Source organism: Lepisosteus platostomus, chromosome 12, assembly GCF_059453375.1.
Source record: "Lepisosteus platostomus isolate fLepPlt1 chromosome 12, fLepPlt1.hap1, whole genome shotgun sequence".
Taxonomy (NCBI): domain Eukaryota; kingdom Metazoa; phylum Chordata; class Actinopteri; order Semionotiformes; family Lepisosteidae; genus Lepisosteus; species Lepisosteus platostomus.
Genome location: NC_142622.1, coordinates 35,518,553 through 35,541,514, shown reverse-complemented (window position 1 = coordinate 35,541,514; position 22,962 = coordinate 35,518,553). Strand labels below are relative to the sequence as shown.

Here is a 22,962-nt window from a genome sequence, read left to right as displayed (position 1 = left end):
TTTGGATTTCATTTTTCAGATTGTCTTTCTCGGATTTCCCTGGTTACCGGACTCATTGCTTCTCCAATTGACCAAGCCCCTGGATTACGTTTTTTGGATAGTGTCCCTGTGCTACTCCACATTCTGAAGGATTCACGGTTACACATAAGGATCCTCCTATTCTACCTATCGGTTCCCTGACACTTCTTACCAAAATGTTGTCTATATGGGCAGCTGCCCGAAAGGAGAGATGTGTAGAATTAAAATGACACATCCAAAACTCATAATTAGGGCCTCTTAGTTAACGTTTGTGAATTGCTATGATGTTGACACTGGCAAGTCAGAGTAAGGTGACGGTCCAAGTCTTGAAGGGGCTTCAAGAATTTCTTGCAGGTCAGTTTTGGGCAGTTCATGTTTCTGTTTTCTTTTTATTTCTCCTCCCGATTCCCTATATCCTGGATTATAAATTGGAAATCGATACACATGCTCTCCCCTCTCCCCTCCCCGTATTTTTTTTCTATGTAAATAAACTCTCATATTTTCTCTTCCTGTGAAAAAAAAAGGAAATACAAAATGATCCAGAACTCTCTGACCTCCTGCTCCGCATTGACATCTGCTCCGCTCTTCAGCAGCATCTCTGCCACTTTCTCTCCCTCTTTCACTCTGGCAGCAATGTGCAGAGGAGTCTCCTGGGCCTGTAGTCGGAGCCACATGATAACTCATTAGATAACTCATTACTATAAATAACATATACCATTCATTATCATCCATCCATTTTCTGTTTCATCCAATACAGGGTCATGGGGGAGTTAGAGCCTGTCTTGGCAAGCAGTGGCACAAGACAGGATACACACTGCATGGGTTGCCAGCCCATCACAGGGCACACACATCAAGGCCGGTTTTCCAAGAAGCCAATTAATATAATAGTTTGTCTTTGGACTGCGGGAGGAAACCGGGGCACCTGGAGGTAACCCATGCAAACACACGGAGAAAATACAAACTCCACGCAGAGAGCAGCCTTAGTAATGAAATCCGGGCCCCAGCACGGCGAGGCAACAATGCTAACCAGTGCGCCACCATGTCCCCATTGCTAATCATGTCAGTGAATGTGGAAGAAATAACATTAATGCCATGAATGTTCGTACAATATGTACAGATACACAGTTGATTAATACTGACTCAGCACCCTGGTCTCATAAGTACTGTATATCTAGGGATGCCTCATTAACATTGTAAACATCTCACCTGACAGTAATTGATAATAAATATGTATTAAACCTCCATATATACACACCTTATGAAAACCCTGACCCACAAGTTCATTATGTTCCACAAAAAATATTTATAAGGAAAGACGCACAGTCTTGGAACAATGTGGATCGAGCCAACAGTAAACCCAGAATGAAATAAATAGCCCCTACAGTATATTAAACAAATAAGAAATATGAACCTTGTCATTAACATACGGTAAAAAACACCACAATGCCGTTCTGTTTCAATGTCATGGCCGATGGCCTAAGGGAAGGGTTTGATCGATATCCTACCTTCCCGCCCTTGAGCTGGACCCGGGCCCCGAAGCCCAGCAGCATCTGCACCACCAGGGGCTTGCAGCTCTGCACCGCGACGTGGAGCGCGGTGTAGTTGTCCTTGGTGGTGGCGTCCACGTGGGCTCCTTTCTGCAGCAGCGCCTTCACCACCGCGCTGTGGCCGCTCTTTGCGGCTGCGTGGAGGCACACTGCTCCGGCCTGGGAGAGCACACAACAGCCGGCTGGGCCAGGGAGCGCCCCAGCATCGAGAGCGTGTTCGTCCCGCTTTGGTATGGAGGACCCATGTACTTATACTGTACCCCTATTCTCTCTAAATAGTAAAAGTAGTTAATCAGCTAAGGACGGCCTTGTCACGATATAAGTTCCCCCTCCTTAAGGGTGCTCCAGCCCTTTCACTTAAGACTTCATTCTCTGCACCTGTTTCCCATTCCCTGCCCACCTTAAAAGCCAGGCGCTGACGCTCATCCGGGCTCTGCATCTGATTTCCATATCGTGCGAGTCCGGGACCTGGAAGCGCCTGGTCCCGTTAAGGTTTTAACCTCGGTTCCCGTTCCTGTTCCCTCTCCGCCGGTTCCGACCCGGCCTTCGTGTTTTTAATTCCTTCTTCTGATGGATCTCCTGGTTTTGGACTTACCCTTGCGTTTTGGATTTTCCCTAAGGACTACTCTCGGATTGTTCGCCTCGGCCACACCTCCCCCGTGCACCAGCGCACCTTGGACACGCCCCCTTGTCTTCAGCCCCGTTTTCCTGCATGACGTTTCCCTAGTGTTTCCCCACTCCGTCGGACTGTGTCGTCCGCATAGGGTCCGGAAAGAACTGTTCGTTACAGGCCTAGCCTTGGTGTTTAATTCCTTCCGACTCTAGTTTGGTCCTTAACCTTAGTCGTTCCACTTTCCCGTTCTAAATCATTTTATGTTTCCACTTGTAGATCCTGTTTGGTCAGGGACCGAAAAATCAAACCTACGATTTCACAATTCCCTAACACAGCAACCAGCGGTGTTAGTTTTCCCAGGTCATAACAAATTTCACTGTTTCGTCTCTCTGAATAAGCTCCATGTTTGTCTTGCTCGAGACGTTACCGACCTATCCCCGAAGGAGTCGATAACCTCCATCTTCTTTAGTTCTCTTTTATAGAGTCGGTAATCAGCTCACCTGCAGGTGGCACCAATTTCCGTCACAACTCCCAGCAGAATGCACACTAATTACATTCTTAGCAGTGTTTGTATTCGCTGCCCCTGGGAGTCTGACCAGAGGTAGAACCCCCTGAGGTAGAGCAGATCCTCTGCTCTGTTACAGCATCTACAATTTTGAACTCTCAACGCTGGTTACACAGTTTCATCATGGACTGGATGACACATTTGCTTAAATGGGCAGTAATTGGGGTTCTGTTTCAGGAGAAAACTAACTCTTCAGCTACAGAAAAAAAAAGACCTTGTTAAATCACCAGGGGACTCTTTTAAAAAGTAATGCCTCAAATCATTTGGTCTTTCTCCATATTGGTGACTTAATGACTGCTTTATCCTCAAAACAAGATAGAATTATGGATTTTAACTGAGGGTCTTTGACACAAATGTGTCCCAGAGCATGCTCAGGTAAACCAGTAATATAATTTATATATAGACAGTGATAGCCTATGAAGTTTTCAGCATTGATTCACTTTTTTGAACTGCTGTTCACAACTTACTTTGTTTGGCATGTGAAGAGGAACTCCTTTTTTCAGGAATGCCAGTGCAGTTTCTGGGTGGCCGCATTGAGAAGCAATGTGCATGAGAGTACTGCCATCCTGTGGGAAAGAAAAAGCTATTGTGATGTGGCTACTCATTGTTGTAGTCAGGAATTTGTGTGCAAAGTTCCCAGTCTGTTACAGGAGGTACTGTAGGTAGACAAGACAAGACTTTGTCTTGTCATGAAGACTTACAGAGAAGTGTCCCAATAAGGCCTATTTTGTCGTAACCATAGCAACCTTCGTCGATCAGGGGAATGTAGCACAGAGATGGAAATGCTTTGGTCCAGTGCACTAAAATGCAGAATGTTGAGTACTTTGAGGACGACCAAGGTAAGTTTGGTTGATAATGTGGTTAAGACATTCAATTAAGGCTTCTAAGGATCTGAAAACTGGATGGCAAACTTCCTGTTCCAAACAAAATATAGAAAGGTAAATGCCATGTGTAACAATTAAGGATTTGAAAATGTACCTTTGTCCTGGCCAAAACATCAGACCTGAATTTCTCTGTCAGGACTTCCACTGCATTGGTGTGGCCTCGTTCTGCTGCAATATGCAAAGGGGATCTGTCCATCTGTGACAAAGCAGTGAATAAGCCATCAGCTCCAACAGCTCCAGCTCCTTTTCTTCCACATCATTACCATACCTCCTATTCTCTATGTACCTTGTCAACAATGTTGGGGTTGGCTTTGCATTGGTAGAAGTATTTCAGCATGAGCTCATCTCCTTCCCAGGCAGCAACATGGAGAGGTGTCTGTCCTTCGTCCTAACGTCAGGCAATGAAAGCCACAAGAATCAGTCGGAGACGATTATCTCCACAATTACGACTCAAAAATAAGCTATCGCCTCATCTCGTAAAGAGCACTGCACCGGGCGACACTCCAGCTGGACAAACATTTGAAAAGATTCAGAAACCACTGAGGAAATGCCCTTGTGGTGTCTCAAAGGAAATTCTTAGAATCCATTCATTATTCTGCACAAATGTGGCCATTGTGTACTTATAGACATATGGGCATTCTTTTACCATTTTTACAGTTTCTGATATCCAATAGCACCGCAGATTTGCTTCTTCATAGCTGCAGTAATTTTCTTTATTGGTGTATTTCCGTCACATTTGGTTGAAACTGTGCCACTGAAAATGAAGCGACACTCACATTTTGAAAGTCTACACTGGCCCCAAATTCCACGAGAAACTTTGCCATTTCTATGTCTTTCCTCCTGCAGCAGATATGCAGAGCAGCATCGCCATTACCCTGAAACATTAAATTAAATAAGATTTGATTACAAGTTGGGCCAGTTTGCAATTGCAAGAGAAATCACAACATAACTTAATGCAGATGCACTAACCTCTTACTTTTGTATGAGCGGCGCCTTGTTGCTTTGTGTCATTTATTTCTCATTTTGCTGTGTTTTATGATATCAACTTTACTTCCAAAGGTCTTATTTAACCTTCTCACACTAGACCCCGGCTCACCTTGCCAGGCACCATGGAAAATGGGAAAGGAATCCCTTGGAGAAGGATTCAGTTGAATCTCATGTCTGGTACAATCACCTGAAGAATGGAGGTGGTCCTCCATAGATTTAAATCAAAGTGAAGACCATTTATAAAACCTTTAAAGTAAATCGGTTGTTCAGTAAAGTTGAAAAACCACAAAAATTGGCACTGCTCAAAAGAAGCAGATTAAACATCTAGGCATATTTGGTACTATAACTGATCTAAACACCCACCTGCAATAGATGATTGCGCTGTATTTAATTAATCTTGCTGTGCAGTAAAAACTAAACACTATGGTGACTCACACAATCAAACTGCATCTTGTAAATGCTGTTATCTAAAGGTTTTTATTTCCCATTTTCACATAACTCATTTTTGAACCACAGAATCATTTAATAACAGCTGCTGGAAAAATTACAGACTGAATAATTTAGCTTCATAACACAGAACAAACGCTTGGGACATGGAGACAATCTAAACGCAAGTGTCATTTTTCTGCCAATAAGTTATGACTTAATACCTCAAGCCTTGCAAAAAGGTACAAATCAGAATTCGAAATACAGTAGTACATTTTGTTTAAGTCGGAAATATGGTAGCTTTTGTCTCCGATTAATACTTGTATATGAGGGTTTTAAAAACTGTACTACACATTCTTTCATTTTCTAACTGCTTCCTTCAATTCAGGGTCACAGGGGAACTGATGCCTTTCCTAGCAAGCAAAGGCCAGTCCATCACAGGGCACACACAGACAAAGACATGCTCACACTCATACCAAGGCTTATTCTCCTGGAAGCCAATTAAACTACCAGTATGTTTCCGGACCGTGGGAGGAAAGCAGAGCCCTAGGAGGAAACCCAGGTGAACATGGGGAGAACATACAGATTTCATGCACATAGCCATGGCCCACGTGGGTCCTAATGCCCCAGTGTAGTGACGGGGGCACTATACTATAAACAGGCGCCGTCCTTCAGATGAGACGTAAAACCGAGGTCCTGACTCTCTGTGGCCATTAAAATCCCAGGGTGTTTCTTGAAAAGAGTTGGGGTATAACCCCGGCATCCTGGTCAAATTTCACGTTGGCCCTCACCAGTCATGGCCTCCTAATAATCCACATCTATGGTTTGGCTCCGTTACTCTGCTCTCCTCCCCACTGATAGCTGATGTGTGGTGAGTGTTCTGGCGCACTATTGTCGCCGTCGCATCATCCAGGTGGGGCTGCACATTGGTGGTGGTGGAGGGGAGTCCCCATTTCCTGTAAAGCGCTTTGAGTGGAGTGTCCAGAAAAGCGCTATATACTGTAAGTGTAAACTATAATAATAATGATAATAGCAGCCCAGGTCTGGACTTGAACCCAGGGCCCCAGCACTGCAGGGCAGTAATGCTAGCCACTGGACCACCATGCTGCCCTGCACTATGCATCTCACTTAGAAATTAGAAACTTTTTACATTTTAACACCGTACGCTGATGTTCTATTTCAGTCTTCAAAAAATATTACGTCTTCTGTACACCAGAAGGCATACTTGATTAATACCGTTAGCAGTTTCATCATCTTCCTGTGAAATGGACGAGGCTCTTAACAACAAACAAAACACTTCTGAAACAAGAACATCTGACCATGAAAAGTCACTAAATTCCCAAGAACTTAAAACATCTAGTGAATCTACTTCGGCTCACTTAATCTGCACATCATACAAAGACAAATCTACTGTACAGCGTCCAAGATGTGAAGATTAAAGGAACAAAGCCTTTCACAGACTCAGTCCCACTTTTACCTTCCTCTGAGCTCTGAGCTGTGGCTCTGGCGTTGCGCCGAGAAGCTCCTTCACAACTCCAATATTCCCAGCTTCGACAGCTAAAAACACTGGAATGCAGCCATCCTAGAAAGAATTGAAGTAGGCGTACAGCATATGCATGATGATACTGTAGTAAACACCGAGGAAGAAACAGCACTGCATTCTAAATGCATTATTAACATAATCTAAGGGGCTGATGAGATTGATTCATTTATAGTTGTTGGGCGACAAGGTGGATGTGTAAAAACAAGAAATGGTTATCTTTGTAGTACAAAAGTCATCCCACTGTGACTTTAAAACCTCTGTAAGTAAAAGACTCAGTTGGCAAATTGCATCAGAGTGTATACACTGTAAATATAACATGATTTAAAACAGATAACTAAGGGAAATAAGGAGGAACCAGTAGGAATATTTGAACTCTGTACCTTATCCTGCACCATGCGAGCATCTTTGCTGGAAAACCTGAGCAATGTTTGAATAACATTCTGGGCACCTGTGGGCCGTGAGGCAGCATAGTGCAGCGGCAACTGGTCCTTGGGCTGAAAAAAACAAAAGTGGACACAAGGTAAAGTTGGGTTACAGAAATGCTTAGAAATCAACATTAATGTTGAGAAATGTTTGCAAAACCACTACACGCGTCATTTAATTCATTGGCAAAAATGACAACTTCAGTACTGTATGTTATTTATTCAATGTGATGCAGAGAAACAGAACCATTGTAAAGATTAAAATATTAGTGAGCACATACAGTACAAGGAAAATACATAAAAGAAAGGGCCCTGTGTTGTAACAAAAGGCAGCACTGTGAGAAAATCACCACCTTGGCTCAAAACTCAAGGTCAATGGTGTGGGCTTGAGCCAAGACGGATACCTCTTAAGTAGGAAAAGCTGCAGAATGAGGCAAAGATGTTAAAAATGAATCTGTAGCAGCTGGGCGGAGGGGAGGGGGCTCTGTGTTTAGGCTCGCGCTTGGAACGGGAGAGGGTGAGAACGTCAGAGCTTCTACAGCTTTTCTCAATCAACAGGTTTCCATCTTGGCTCAAGCTTAAACCCTTGGCCCTGGGTTTTGAGCCAAGATGGCGACTTTCCCACTGGGCCAGAAGATATTGTCGAGGTTATACTGAAGGGTTGTGTCATGGAAGCTGTGTATCTTCCTCTCCAGAGCTGAGACAGAGTAGAGTCTGGATGACTTTGCTCTGTTAGCGATTCATATGTTTGTTATGGACAGGCACCCCGGCCAATAGGCTCCGCCGTGAAGAGCGGTAGTGAATAGTCTTGGTGAGGAGTGATTGCATATCTTTGAGAAAGGAGTGAAGTGAGTATGAGTGAAGACTTAGTGAAGAGTAAACGAAAAGCTGGGTGCCACGGAGCAAATCAGAATGCATGTGGATGCCCTAAAGCCTGGTGATTCATGAAGGAAGGAGAGATATGGTGAAGAACTGGACAGAGAAGAGGTTGAGAGGGAGTCAGTCAAGATAAAAGTGCCTGGCGATTCGTGGAAGAGAGTGTGACTAGTGAATGATGGTGTGGAAGAAGAGTAGTGTGAGTCAAGAGTCATGTGTGTGAGAAGAGACTTGGGAACTCAATTCAATTCAAAATACTTTATTCATCTCCAGGGGGGCAATTTCAGCAACAAGCGGTGCAACAAAAGCAAAGACAAAACAAAGAAAAACATTGCTAAGAAAAACATATACATAGATATAACAGCAAACAGTAACAGTGTGTAGTATTTAGGAAGGTATTAGCACATATACATTTGTTGGGGGGCTCTGTCTAACAGACATCATGTTGATAAGACTTCTTTACAGTCACGTTTGTCTTGTACTGTGGATAGTGAAACCGTCTTCCTGAAGACAAAAGTTTAAAAGACTGATGAAGGAGTGAGATGGGTCTTCAGTGATGGAATAGGCCTTCCTAAGGATCTGCTGGGAATACAGCTGTGCCAGGCAGTCTGGAGCTGAGGTTTACAACATTTTGAAGGCATGTTTTGTTTCTTTGACTGAGTAAAGTGAACCGACAGATAAAAGAAAGAGTTAAAAATACAAGCACAGCTGGGATTTCTTCCCGATGACACCTGTGTTCTTGGTGAAGTTTACTGTCGAACACAGGGCCCAGATATTTGTAACAGGGAAGACTTGAAGGCAGAGGGAAGTCTGCACAGTCTTCCCCCATAGAGGACAAATGGGTAAGAGCTAGGTTCTTGGAACGGGGTCTGAAAAAATATATGAGTGGCGGACGACTGCTAAAAACGTGAAACGGTAAGGTGACAGGTTAGCAGTGTTGGACTGGCTGTGCAGTATGGTGGACTGAGTTGCCACAGGCACGTCTGCCACAATTCAGGGTAAATTATACATCAGCAGCTGTTACAAAGCATTGCAGGAGCTACTCCATCACATTTACCGACAAAACTAACTGACTCCTTGTCAGGTGGTCATCCCCATTAACAATCTGTTCTTCACGCAACCATAAAAAGTGCGATAAAACGCTAATCTCTCAGGATTCATTTTATCTTAAAACAACGGATACAATTTCAGTAGCGGATCACCACAGAATTGTTTCTTCATAAATGTGGAAAACACTGAGTGGAAGGAGTAGATCAATGAAAACTGTCTAAGAGTTTTGCATAGCAGTGCACATATCCTGTATCTAACAAGGGATACTTCTCTAGGTGGTTGGTAATATGGTTTGTTTATTAAATGTTTCACATGGGCCTTAAAATAAAACAAAAACCCAGAAAATACTAAGGTATTAAGCAAGAAGGCTGTGCCAGGGGGAAGATTGGGTGATTAAAGCATTTTCCCCTTGCCCCACTTTATCCACCATATGCATTCATACTTGGCAACGAATCTGTAGTGAATAAACACTGTTATAACCCTTTATACCCCCATTTCAACATAGACACAGCATTCTCACTAAATACCTGGGTATGTCTTGAAACAAACGCTCACCACCTGATATCCAAGTGCAATATTTAATGAGCAAGCGGTACTACACTTGCACCAGCCGCCTCAATACGTGTGTGCCCTTGAGCTGTATGCAGTACTGTATATGCCAGGGCTGCTCATTATAAGACAGCAGCGGAGAGCACTCCAGCAGTAAAGGCTCAGCCTCAGCATTAGGGGGGAGGGGGGTCTTATGCACTCTCCCTCCCCCCCTCACTGAACCTTAGTTACAGGCCTCACCGCTGTGGCGGCAAACTTCCCGCCATTCCCCCCCTCCTCGGTTGTCACTCAGAGGCTAAACGCTCCAAGCAGCGGTCAAGCCCTTGTCTCCCGGACAGAGCTGGGGTTTAAACTTGCCAGAGCCTTAGGCCACGATCTGGCACTACGCAGCGCATCTGAATACACTGTTTATCCCCAGTTCATGCAGTCGGCCCTACGACTTGGGGAGCCCTCTTCTCTGGCCCTTTCAGTGAGTCTCCGTGAGGCTCCTCCTACGTGGAAGAACTGTATGAGTGGATTTTCTGTTGCTCTCACTCTCTTTTGGATCCTGTAGGCAACAGTGTGTTTCTGAAGGGCTTTGAAAGCAGACCTCCTGGGGGGTACAGCTCCTTTCCTTAACACTGTACAAACAAAGCTTCTGTTTCAGAGACGAAGCAGACAGATTCCTGGCTACAGAGATTGACACAGCTATGGCCTTGGAGGGTGGAGTCTGAAACTTTCAACTGAACTAAGCAGGTGCTCTTAAAACAATATAGCAGCCTAAGAATATTCTTTTCTGAGCAAAATGGTAAAACTGCAAATTAAATAATTTTTAATCACTATGCACACGCAATAAAGGCAACACACCACACAGGGGAAATCTAGGACTGGATAATAAAAGATAATAAATTATAATACAAATATCTTTGCATATAGGTATTATTTGAACACTGGTTACCTGTAAAAATGTGATCCTGTTGTTTTGTTCACTGCTGTTCTACAGTGTGTGTATTATTTAGAAATAGTTCACCCTGTCATATAAGGTTCCTTAAAGCAGTGCTACAGACACCCCCTGGGGTACAAAATTGGGTAGTGAGGAAATAAAGACCACAGTTAGTACTAGGAGAATGAGTGAGGATGTGTTTTATATTCCTTGTGTGCGAGTTTCCAACCATAGGGCTAAGAAACAAGCACAAAACCTTCAATAAAAGAGCACTGAGCATTAATTCCTTGCCTCAGTGCATCTGAACCTATGCCAGTGCTTCAAAGGTAAAACCTAAAATCTAAATGGTATTCTAAGTCAATCCCCAAACTTTTGGGTGATTTAACAAGGTGCTGTAAACTGTACGTATGAGAGAGATTTCATGAGAGATGATTTCATGGGGTCATAAAGACCATCACAAGAGGCTTGTATGCAAAAGCATGGAAGACGATTTCACTGGCTCAAAGCTTAGTAAACAGGGCTGTGTTCAGTTTCCTGACTAAAGAAGCTCCTGTAGTAATGCTTGCTCAATGCTTACTCAGGTGCCATACATACGTGTGGCAAAAAAACAAAAGTGAATGTTCTGATATGCATATACGGTATATGTGGTATGCATATATACTGTATATGGGATATCCATTTTCTAACAGCTTCATCTATTTCAAGGTCATGGGGGGCCTAGAGTTTATCTCAGCAAGTGGATATGTGTGAAAATAATTTAGGTATATAATCAGCAGAAACATGTGAACAAAAACCCAAACGTTTAGTCTTTTCAAAGGGAACATTTTGGTCTCCAGAACAAAAGTGTCCTGTCGGTGTGGAAAAACAGAAGGGAACACAATTTCAACTGAGGAGACCCGTTGAGCTCCTTCCCCCCCAGCTCTTGGATTTGGTGTGCTGTACATCTGCAGACAGGAGCAGAAGCCCAGCGCACACCACAGACTGTGAGGAGACCTTTCAGACTGTTCTGCAGACGCTCCACATCATTCTGGCTAGCTACACGCGGAGTTTGTCCCCCTAGAGAATTCCAAAAACACCACATACTCTTGCTTTTATTCTCTAGTGGAAAAGTCCAAATATTTAAATGATGCATAAATTAAACAATACAACCCTACCGCCCTTAGTTATACTGACATACTGTGGGAAATATACTGTATGTTTGCCTGATGGGGCAGTTAGTGCAACAGCTTTCATAGCTCCTGGGTTCCTGATGCAGGAAAGGGGTGTCTTCCATGTAGAATGTGTATGTTCTTCCCATGTTCATGGGTTTCTGTGGGTGTGCTGGTTTCCTCCTCACCTACATGCAGGAAATAAAGAATATCCCTGTGTGCATCTGTGTGACCTGTGATGAACTAGGCTTTGTGTTGTCAGGGCCAGGAAAAAGCAGGTGATGGAATAAAAAACTTGGTTGATTTGACTAGACTCTAGATCTTTTTTGGGATCCTGTCTTGTCCCTGGAGAAGTTAAAAAGCGAATGGGGGAAATGAATGAAGTTTATTAAGAAAAAAAAACCTCCTACCCCTCCCGGCACATTGGGATCAGTTTTCTTCACCAGCAGCTTAACGATTTCATCTTTGGAATGAGCTGCTGCCACATGCAAGGCTGTCCTGCCATCCTGGGAACACAATCACAATGTTTGATCACATTAATGAGAAGGGAAGAGAGAGATGGAGAGCAAGCAGGAGAGGAACCGACAACAAAATTACTACTAGAAGCTCACTTGGTGATGGATTTGAGCCCCTGCCAAGATCAATAAAACCCAGCAGAAAGCCTAAAATTAGAGCTGTCTTTGTGCAAGGCTGGTATTCCATCAGTAAATATAATAATTGTCTGGACTTTTACTATAATAATAGATTTATTGTCCAAGTAGCATTGTGTTCCCACTACAATTAAGGTTTGTCAACATCTTCTATAAATCTACGTCTCCAATTTACAGAGATCAATGCTAGTGATTTACAATTTCTGTAATCGCAATAGTCACTTGCTGCCCCCACAATGACACCGCCATCTATTTTTCTATTATTTCTGCTGGCTTTATCAAAGTCTACAGGAATTGTAAAGTTTGCGTAAAAGAAGTGTATCACATGGTAAACGTGTACTTATACTGTACAACCATACTACATAGTGAGCAGCAAAGAAATGCATTACTTATAACTGCAATAAATTAACAGAAGTACTTCTTGCAAGTTTCTAAAAATTATTTTGTTGTAGAAAGTACACTGATATTACATTGAACAGACACGGCACAAGAAATGTCAGACTGATTAACATTACCTACCAAGAAGGTTAATCAACATGATTGTTCAAAAGTGACACGCACAGGCTAGTACTGTGTGTGGCCACCGTTGGAATTAATATAAGCTGTAAAATAAGCATATAATCGGTCAAATGTACATACTAGATCCTCTAGTTGTTGTTTCCTTTTGAGGACATTGGCGAGTTGGAACCACCTGTTTTATTGAAAACAAAAATCTGGTGCAACAGGTTGAGGTACTGCCCCTGGTGCAGAAGGCGAAATCATGGCTTTTGAACCTGGACAGCACTGATCCAAGAAGTGGGTCTCTGTCTTTGAATCTGTCTCTGAGCTAGACGTACCCGTGAGCATGGCAAGACCTCAACACTGTTTTTGTGAAGTTGTGCCATTGTAATCCTCACACTATCATCTCACATTGGCCTGCCGGAAAACAGACACAACAGGTGCTTGGCTTGGAGTCATAAAACTGTTACCCCAAAGGAGGGAGGGGGGTACATATATGGCTGAGCAGTAGGGTGCCTAAGGAAATATTTTGTCTATATCATCCTCTTTATATCATCACACATCTACCGCCATATTTCTTATCTTGTGCAAAGTAACAATCAGGATAAATTTCCAAGCTGTCACCAGACACAATGCCTTCTGCCAGATCTGTCAAGGGCAGGAGTGTATTCATTGATGAATAATACAAACCACCACTTAGCCGTTCTTGAGCCTGTAGAAGTGAGTGATTTTATTTCTCACCTGTCAAAACGTTACCCTTGAAAGACCACCAAGCATGCACATTGTCTTAATTTCCGATGCACATGGGATTTCTCCCTGGAATTCCTTATGCTGTAGCTACTGCACTGGTGTGGTGACCCTCCGCCTTCCAGAACAAGACCTGTCAATCAAAGACTGATTTCATGGTTTCTCTGGACAGGCTGACTGATTGTGGAAGCGTATTTTTTGTCATTCTCCTGAATGGGTATTTATATAGATGCCACCATCCATCCATTTTCTAACTGCTTAAATCAAATTTAGGGTCACAGTGGAGCCGGAGCCTGTACCAGCAAGCAACAGGCAGAGGGGGCGATAAGCCTTGTACAGGAACAATTCATCGCAGTTCAGACACACCAACACAAACACACACACACACATTCACACCTAGAGTTTTCCCAGGAGCCAATTCATGTACCAGTTTGTTTTTTGGACCGCGTGAGGAAACCAGAGCACCCAGAGACAACCTACATGAATGCTAACCACAGTGCCACCATGCCACCCATGAAGATACCTACTGTACCAATACTGTACCTACTATATTCAACTCAATTTTCTTATCTGTAATTCAAATTCTAAGCACTGAACACCTGTCATTTTTGTGAAATCACATGGCCCAAGCTCAGAAGTTTCTTGTCTTAAGGAAGAATTATACTCAAACAATCAACAAACCTATCTGCTCATCATTTAAAATGTGAGTAACATTATTTATGCTCCCGGTGAGACACTGATCTGCTGTATTTTACATTGCACAGTTGTATTTATTGAAAAAAAAACACATTCTAATTCAAAATTCTAAACAGATTCAACTTTAGAGGGGATAATGTTAAGTTTTGTCTGTGATATCATTTTACTATCTCTAGATAAGCATGTACATACAGTATAACAACACAAAAATGTTAAAGTTATGTGTGATATGGACCATATGATATATTGAAGTCTGGAAGCAACATCAATAATATGTGATCAATCTGCCCACTGTTACCATGAATCAGCATTACTTACTGCAGAATCGTAGAAATGCTTCACATAGACCACAGGAATGTTCCTTTATTCAGTGACTACCAATCAGCAATATTATCTGGTAGAGTTTGAAGTTGACGTACTGTGTGAATGTACAAGTGATCTTCCTACAGGTGCTCATTCGATTAAAATCCAGTATAACAGCTAGGGGGTGCATGACACAAAGCAATCAGTGATCACATCTATTTTAGGATGACAAATATTATGTTAATAGATTCAAGAATCATGTTCACTTTGCGCCACAGCTACCATACGTAGAGTGCAGGTCTCAAAGTAATGTGCACTGATGATAATCATCAAAATAATTCACAATAATCTATGTAGGTTAAGGAATAATAAGTTTAAAGATACAAATACACTGAAAGGCCAATTTACTAGGTACATCTACCCTAATAGCGAGTGGGTCCCCTGTTTGCCCTCGAAACAGCGTGCATCCATCTGAGCATGAACTCAACGAGGTGTCGAAAGTATGGCTCAGGCATATTGGGCCCTTGTCCCATAGTTGTTGTGAATGAGCTGGTGGTGGATCTTTACTCTGGATAGCTTGTTTCATACCACAGATGTTCAATTGTGATTTGGTGAATTGAGAGGCCACTGAATTAAACTGAATTCGCTGTCATGTCGTGGAACCATTCCTGGACAATCTTAGCCTTGTGGCACGGAGCATCATCCTGCTGAAAAAGCCCATTCATAGTCCGGTATGCTGCTGCCATGAAGGTATGCACCTGACTGGCAAAGTTCAGATATCCTCTGGGATTCACACAATGTTCTACTTGAAAACCATGAAAACACACCTCAACACCATCACACCACCACCACCAGCCTGCATTGTTGACTGCTGACACCCAGCAGGAAGGATTTATAAACTCATGCGGTTGTCACCATATCCTTGTCCACCCATCAGCATGAAACAGCAGGAACCAGGAATCTTCAGACCAGACGATGTTTTTCTAATCCTCCAGTGTCCTGTCTTTATGTTCCTTAGCCCACTGCAACCACTCCTTCTTGTTTTTTGCTGGTAGGAGTGGAACTCAGTTGTGTCATCAGCTGTCAGTCTCCATCCGTGACAAGGTACGACAAAGTGTGCTTTCTGATATGCCTGATAGTATGTTTCAGCACCACTGTTGCTCTCAGCTGTTACTAACTGTACCAATTCATCTATGTTTACAACATCAGGACCACCATTGACTGGATGTTATTTGGTAGTGGTCCATTCTCAGAACACCTACAACACTTTTGTGCATGAAAACCCCAGCAGGGTTGCTATTCCTGATACACTCTCGTCAGCATGTTCAAAGCATCTTTTGTCTTGCCCATTCTCTTCTGAAATGTACACACACATGATCTGTAGGTGCCTGTAGGTGCCTGTAGGTGCCTGATTACTTGCGTTAAATACCATTGTCTGTACATATGATGCTGTCAGTCAATTACATGTGAAGGGGCAAGTGTACCTAATACACTGGCCACTCGGTGTATATGACACAAGATATTATGCCTAATTGCATGCATAATGCTCTTTAAACAAACCAGGACTTCAGGGTTCTGGGGTAATAATGAGATGTATGTTACTGTACATCCAGGCTGCAAAAGACCTACTTTTAGCAAAGAATATCCATGCCTGTACAATTATACTCCTGCATTCTCGAAAGACAATTAAGCCAACACTAAGCCTATCAGCCCTTTCTTTTCACCAAAATCTGTGCTTTTCCGTGGCCAGACAGGGGATGTTCAAACGTGTCTCCTGGGTCCCCGATTCACCCCTTGACTCATCCATATCAGGGGGCAGCACAGGCTGGGCACAGATTCCCAGTCCAGGGTGAAGCACAGAGTCTCCATGCCCACACAGCACTAGCTAGTCACTAAAGAGCAACAGCATGATTAAACTGATTTTCATCTTGCGTTTTAGTAGGGAAAACAAACAAAAAACTAGATATGACATCCTATTTTTCATAACAAATACCATCCTCACCATAAAACATTCTAAAAACAAAAAAGCTGCTTTATATTAAATAGACCATCAAAATTGTTCATAAACAGGAAAAAATTCACATCTTTCGTTACTTCAAATGGATTATTGTTATTACTGGGGACTACTGAAAACTTGTTAACTTCTATGACATGTTGAAGGTTAAACACTGCTTTGTTCTTCTATTGTCCTTCTAGCAAGAATTCATAACCTGGAGGCTATTAAACCTCTCCTGGAAATAATTCCACATATGAAGAATTCACAGTTTTACAACTGCACCTTAGATACAGCAGTTTGTAGGTGTAGCATTTGTGATGCCCATGAAGGTAGTTTTTTTACGTTTATTTGTATTTATTACGTTTTGCACAAGGAGCTATTTAAGGTACTAATGCACGGAAGAGATTGAGATGAATGTTCATTATCCAGTTACTGTTTTTTTGGGTGGGTGTGTTGGTTGCTTCACTTTAACAGAGATGGGGGGAAAAGATAAATGAAGTCCCCAGCTTCATAAAAAAAACAAATCTCCATCGTACGAGATGAGCAACATGATTGGTAATATTTATACGGGATATTGTGCTATAAATAGCAATGCTTATTTTGCAAATATTTAGATTTTTCCATCAGTGTCAGTATTTCTTCTGTCCTAGGCTCTGCTGTTCAGGAACATGCAACAAGAGTAGCTACATTTCCGTGACAGACCAGGCATCCTTCCTGGGAGGTAAATCAAACATCACCTTCAGGAACTTTGTTAAAACTGAATACAGTGTGTCAGTCTTAATCCCTTCCTTATTAACAGCATTTACATTGTTGTCTTGTACTAATGAATAGCTAAGTGCTTTGCAAGAAAGCAGTGTATGTAATGCCTTACCACCCATAAGTTATTCAAGTCCAGTCCCATTAGGAAGCAGAGAAAAGCGCAGTAACCTTCCTGTTGAAAATATAACACGTATAAACTTTGTTCTTATGTGGCTTCAGGAGATGCAGTATTTTATCAGAATCCAAAGTAGATGAAATCCTGAGCAAAGATCTGAAAGTATAATTTTACAAGGCTCCTGTGAAATGATGCTGTATACGTTGTTAAAGGAATACATATCTGTCCATTAAAAGGCAATGCAGAAGTTTTAGTCTAAAATATTGTGCACATATGGACACAAAATATGGGGATAGAATATAAAGGATGAGTAATATGGATGAAGGGTGTAGTGTCTTGTCCTTGCTGTTCTCATCCTTCATTGCTGTGAATCCCATAATTCATTTGATCCTTTTTTTCTGTGATTGAGACACCTCTCTACCTTGAGAGTCCACGTCTTTAAAAAGAAGATCTTGTATTAATTCAGAAAAACTGATCTAATGCTAAAATTGTGGCACTTACGTTTTGGAAATAAATGTGAAAAGCAATAAATGTGTAATTTTGATTGATTCCACTAAATGGAAGTAATTAATGAATTAATGAAGTAAAATATATTCCACATGTTGAAAAATTACAATATAGCATATAACCCATGTTGTTTATTTTATACAGCCTTTTTTTCACCCTTTTTTATCAAGGGTGACTTTGGAGGTGACAGTATATTATCCGATTGAATCTGATTTATTGAATGTGATGATCTGAGAGATCAATTGCACCTGTCAGATAAACTATTACCAGGAGATTCTGTACATGAAGTCATCAAGGCCTTCCAATATCTTCATTAGCAGGCTTGTCTGTGGAGTGATTTATGTTTTTTCTAAAAAAATTGAAGATCTCTTAAAACTTTAACGAGGAACAAAAGTGTCTGTGAATTTCTCATAGTATGTTGTTTTACGGGCCTTGTTGTGCCTTACACATTCATTGTGAAACAACCCTGTGATTGTAACTTGGGTGGCATTGTCTTGATTCAACCAAGCAAATACCCGCTTTTCCTTTAAATCATCACCATTCAAATTGAATCTCGTGCAAACCAAGGTTAAAAAAGATCAGACTAAGATTAAAGACTAGAAAGATTCTTCACACATGCAACAGCAATCCTCTTAGAAGTTACTCTGTCTGGCAGATTCTACCCAGTCAACACCCCTGAGCCATAACAACTTTAGTCTGAAAGTCACGATGCCCGCACATATATCCAGTTTTTAGGAGCCATTCAGAAATAATATGCAGGGGGATTCATCACTAAACAGGTGTACAAATCCAAATCTTGTAATGTGCCTCTTTAAAACGAGCACGAATCCCCCTTTTTAAAATTCAGAGCTTCTAAACTGGAGTCATCTTAATACCCTCATTCATGTGTTGTACTGTATCTCTTATTCACTTCACCCTTCCAAACGTGAATGGTCACGTCTCTTTCTCACTGACCTAAAACAGCAGTGGGAGGACAGATGCCTCAGCTAATGACAACACACTGCAAACTCCCAGGTGTCTGGCAAGCCTCAGAGGTCAGTGCTGTGGAGCAAACCAAGGATACTGTAACCAGCTACAGTACATACTCAGCCAGTGGCTTGGCCAATTTTGTTATGCTTGGATAGTTACATTCCCTACCTTCAGTCTCTGCACTCTAGGATTCACTTAGAAGCCACACGCATGCATTTTCCCTGCCCAATAACGTAACTGCTGCAGTGCCTAGTTCAGACATCATTAGTTAAGGGCTCTCAAGCGAAACCTTAAAACCAGGCAGCTCATTTTTTTGTATTTTTGTGCAAGTTTAAAGAGTGCACTGCTATAAACACAGCAGACTCTGGAAGCGATGTGGTATAGTAGTGAGAAGGATGCAGTCACTGGGTGCGATTTTCTGAATCATATTTGTGAATCAGGACGTCGCTTACCATAAGAAGCACTCAAGCCATAATATCTTTAAAGAATTTATCTAATAAAGAACCCTGCTGTGCTGTTCTCTACTTGTTTTTGTAACTAAAGGAAGCGCACCTTACTTATTTCACTACTTACTGGGGTGGTCCGATCATTTACATTCAGTTCCTGTCATTTACAAGCACTCACTGAAACAGTGACTATTGCTGTAGGAGCATCACCACCAAGTCAGGTGTTCTGTTGCCTCTCCTCTGCGTCACTGTGCCTAAATTGCTGGTGTGACTATGATGAGCAAGGCACTCAATACCTGGTCTTTAAAATGAAGGCACACTTCAGAACAAAAAGGAGCCCTTTTCAGCCTTGTTTTATTCACCTTTCCTGTAGTTTACACACGCTGTTCTTCAGGACTGAGTCAGATTCAGTACATTTGCGGTTTCTGTACAAGAAAAATGGCTGCTATTGGATGTTTTTATAACTTGGGAAGGACAAAATAAAAAAAGAATTAAAGGCTTTTGATGGAATCCATATGAGTGACGCAACTTGTTACAATCGCTGGATCTGTTGAATGTTCCTTATTAGGTTTACTGCTATGCTGACTACACTTACAGATGTTACAGCTTTGAAAGAATCTACTAACAAACAATAGATACAATACAGAAAATAGTCTAAATGTGTAAGCCTGGTATCTAGTAATATAAATGTGCGAGCTGTAATACTGGGACAGCATGTTTAATGTACTGTACATCATGCAACAACGACAAAGACAGATTACGTGCTACTTAGAGCAAAATTTGACTTTCCATTATGCATTCCTTCACTGTGTGTGAACCTGTTGTCTCGAAGTCTCTGCATTTGTCTCCATTGAGCCCAGACATAAATCCAAGAAATACAAAGAAGGATCTTTATGTTGTCAGAGCTATGTTTTTTACCCTAAGCTTGGTTTTGTCGGCAGCACTTTTGCTTCCTGTTTATTGTAAAGTGAACTCCTCACCTTTTCAAACCCCCTGAATTGAAGACCACAGCTCTCCTGTCTTCTCACAGGCACAAGCACACACAATAGCCACCAGGGAAAAGCATATTACTAGTCAGAGGTCTCAATAGCAGTATTTCTATTTAAAGGTCAGTATTAAAACCAGGCTGTTTTATGACTGTCTCTCCCTCTTTTTTCTGCTACTGACCTTTTCCTTGAGGAACACCCAGCCCCTATCCCCCACCTTCCTTCCAGAAATGTCAGCCTCGCATTCCTGTCACGTTCCAGCCAAGTAAAATGAAGACAGATTAGCTCGCTGCAGAGCCACCATTGTCTTTCTGGGTCCTTCTAGGAATTTATCTTTTCGTGTATTTTTTGTTAAAGAACATCTTTCTCTGGAACGAGGAGCAGATTTGTGGATCCTATCTTTGGAGAGTTCCGGAAATGGGAATATTAGTTCTATCTCGGGCAAGCGAGAGGCACAAGGCAGGACACACCCTGGACGGGAAGCCAGTTCCTCAAAGGGCACATACAGTACAGACACAAACACGCACACATTCACAACAGGGCCTGTCTTCCCAGAAGCCAATTCAACTGCTGGTATGTTTTTCGGCCTGTGGGAGGAAACCCACTTGAACACATGGAGAACAAACAAACTCTATGCCAATCGCACCTCAGGAATTGAACCCTGGGCCCCAGCGCTGTGAGGCAACAATGCTAACCACTGCATCACCGAGCTGCCCAAAGCCTTACCCATGCAGGAATATTGTTACTTTGGATATTACATTTATTCACAATGTGCGTTTAGTGTCGCTCTTACCTTTGTTCGATCGCTGAGGTTGACACCAAGTTCCAGAAGTCTGTCCACTATAGAGAGACGATTCTCCTTGATGGCAATCATCAATGGGCTAAAGCCAAACTCCTGCAAGTCCAAAATAAATTTTCACTTTAAGTCCACCATTGTCTCTGCATTTGTAATGGTCTGTGACGGAGCCTATGTTAATTTTTTCAAAAGGTAATTTGTCCTGAAATACGTAGAAAAAGCGGTGTGATTTTGGAAGAAAAACCTACTGCTTTAGCAAATAATCAGGAGCAGCCCAAGTGACATAAGCTTTCCAATTGCACTGTCTGGCTCGGAGGAAATAACCACTAATGAGAAGCAAGCAGCAGACGTTCTGTTGCTCTAAGTAACTTACATTTGTTAAATTATTGTAGAGGAATCTGTTTCAATTTAATATGAAAAAATTCTGGAAATTAGAATTCCTTCTCAGACTTTGTTTAAAATAACTACATACGAGAAATTGTTTAAGCATGAAATTAATTATACAGATAATAGTAATTGCAAGACTATATTTCCCATTGGATATTGCTGTTTCCCGTCACTTACTTAACGAATAAGCGAAGATGTTTACACAAAATAACTAGTAACATAAATGTTTACTATTTACAATAAAAAAAAATGAAATAAAATTAAAGGCGTGAGATCTCATAGGTGAAGTTTGTTTTTTTGCCTCGTACTCACTTCATCAGTTTGAGAGATTTCTGGATCTCCCTTGTCAAATCCCTTGAGGGTCTGTTCCAGTGTGATCCATTCTCCTTTCAGAGCCAACAGGAGGATCCGCTGACCGCTATTTACAACGGACCCCGAGCTGACAGAGCAGGTTTCTGACATTTTTAAAAGCCTCGCACCAAAAGAAATTAACTTCCAGCCTTGTCCATTTTAATAACATCTCACATGTAAAGAAGAGAGATGTTCAAGGATTTTTTCTCGTTACAAGACGTTATGCTATTTGGTGGGGTGTAGGTTTCCGAGAGGGCGCATCCCTACTGTTGATGTTTTTTTCCCCTGTTGATTAATGACACTTCTGTCTTAGTAGGAGGTAAGTGGTAGAGGCGCTCCGTTCATTTCTCTATTTATCCAGGCGCTGGCGATCGGGACTCCTCTATCCTGACGCTAGTTAAACTTTTCTAACTCCGCCTTTGTGTTCCCGTTACCTTGGAATCGACTGCAGTTTAGCCAAAAAGGCTTGCTTTCCAGTAGTTAAATTGGAAAGGCCCTTTCTCCTCACCGTTGATTAACATCTGAATTTCATCAGAAATAACTCCTGAATTCTCAACATTATCATTAAAGCATGACATCTGCGTTTGAAAGTTTAGATGGAATGACGTATTAAAGCTGATACTGTACGTGCCAAGCCATTCGCGTGGAGTAGCCCAGTTCCTACGATTATTTCAGTCCTGTCTAGTGAATATGTCATATATTGTCTTTAGCACAGATCAAACATTTAAAAGTAACTGTAGAGCGATCTTTTCCGAATGAGCAAAATAGGTGCAAAAGACGAAACTTGCAAGTTTTGCCAGTTCTTTTCAATTGCTTTGTTCTGGAGAAGGAAGCTCCTGTACTTCTGCAACAAGTTGAGTAGACTGACGCGAGATAACATTTTGCACACACTCTTTGCACATTAACATTTTACAATATTACGTATACGTTTGTAGCGCAGGGTATGTACTTTCTTATTCACCACTTTCATCCATAAAAAGGAGACTAAAGAAGTCAAATTGCTTAGTACATGACCAAAATGTGACCAAATATTTAATTATACTGTACACTTCAAAAGTTTGAGGACACTGAAGTCTAGACGGGAGGTTTCATTATGAACTCTAAATAATGATCATTTCTCACGAAGTATTGCCAAACAGTAATAATAAAAACAACAATAATTATGTCAATCCATTTCAACCCACTTGACTCATTTAAACAGCGCTG

At 41.8% G+C, this 22,962-nt stretch overlaps 1 protein-coding gene across 1 annotated transcript in view; it reads right to left on the bottom strand.

Moving 5' to 3' along the window:
- The window catches only part of trpn1 (transient receptor potential cation channel, subfamily N, member 1), a 40,512-nt gene extending 17,881 nt beyond the window's left edge, over window positions 1-22,631 (bottom strand). Inside the window, exons 1-11 of the mRNA XM_088601787.1 lie at window positions 21,718-22,631; window positions 21,016-21,117; window positions 11,961-12,056; window positions 6,964-7,077; window positions 6,518-6,622; window positions 4,404-4,502; window positions 3,914-4,015; window positions 3,722-3,823; window positions 3,211-3,309; window positions 1,524-1,724; window positions 573-674 (exon numbers count right to left, since the gene is read on the bottom strand). Coding sequence (XP_088457913.1) covers window positions 573-674; window positions 1,524-1,724; window positions 3,211-3,309; window positions 3,722-3,823; window positions 3,914-4,015; window positions 4,404-4,502; window positions 6,518-6,622; window positions 6,964-7,077; window positions 11,961-12,056; window positions 21,016-21,117; window positions 21,718-21,867 — 1,272 coding nt within the window. The 5' untranslated portion in view covers window positions 21,868-22,631. The remainder of the gene's footprint in view (window positions 1-572; window positions 675-1,523; window positions 1,725-3,210; window positions 3,310-3,721; window positions 3,824-3,913; window positions 4,016-4,403; window positions 4,503-6,517; window positions 6,623-6,963; window positions 7,078-11,960; window positions 12,057-21,015; window positions 21,118-21,717) is intronic.
- Window positions 22,632-22,962: the final 331 nt, after the last annotated feature.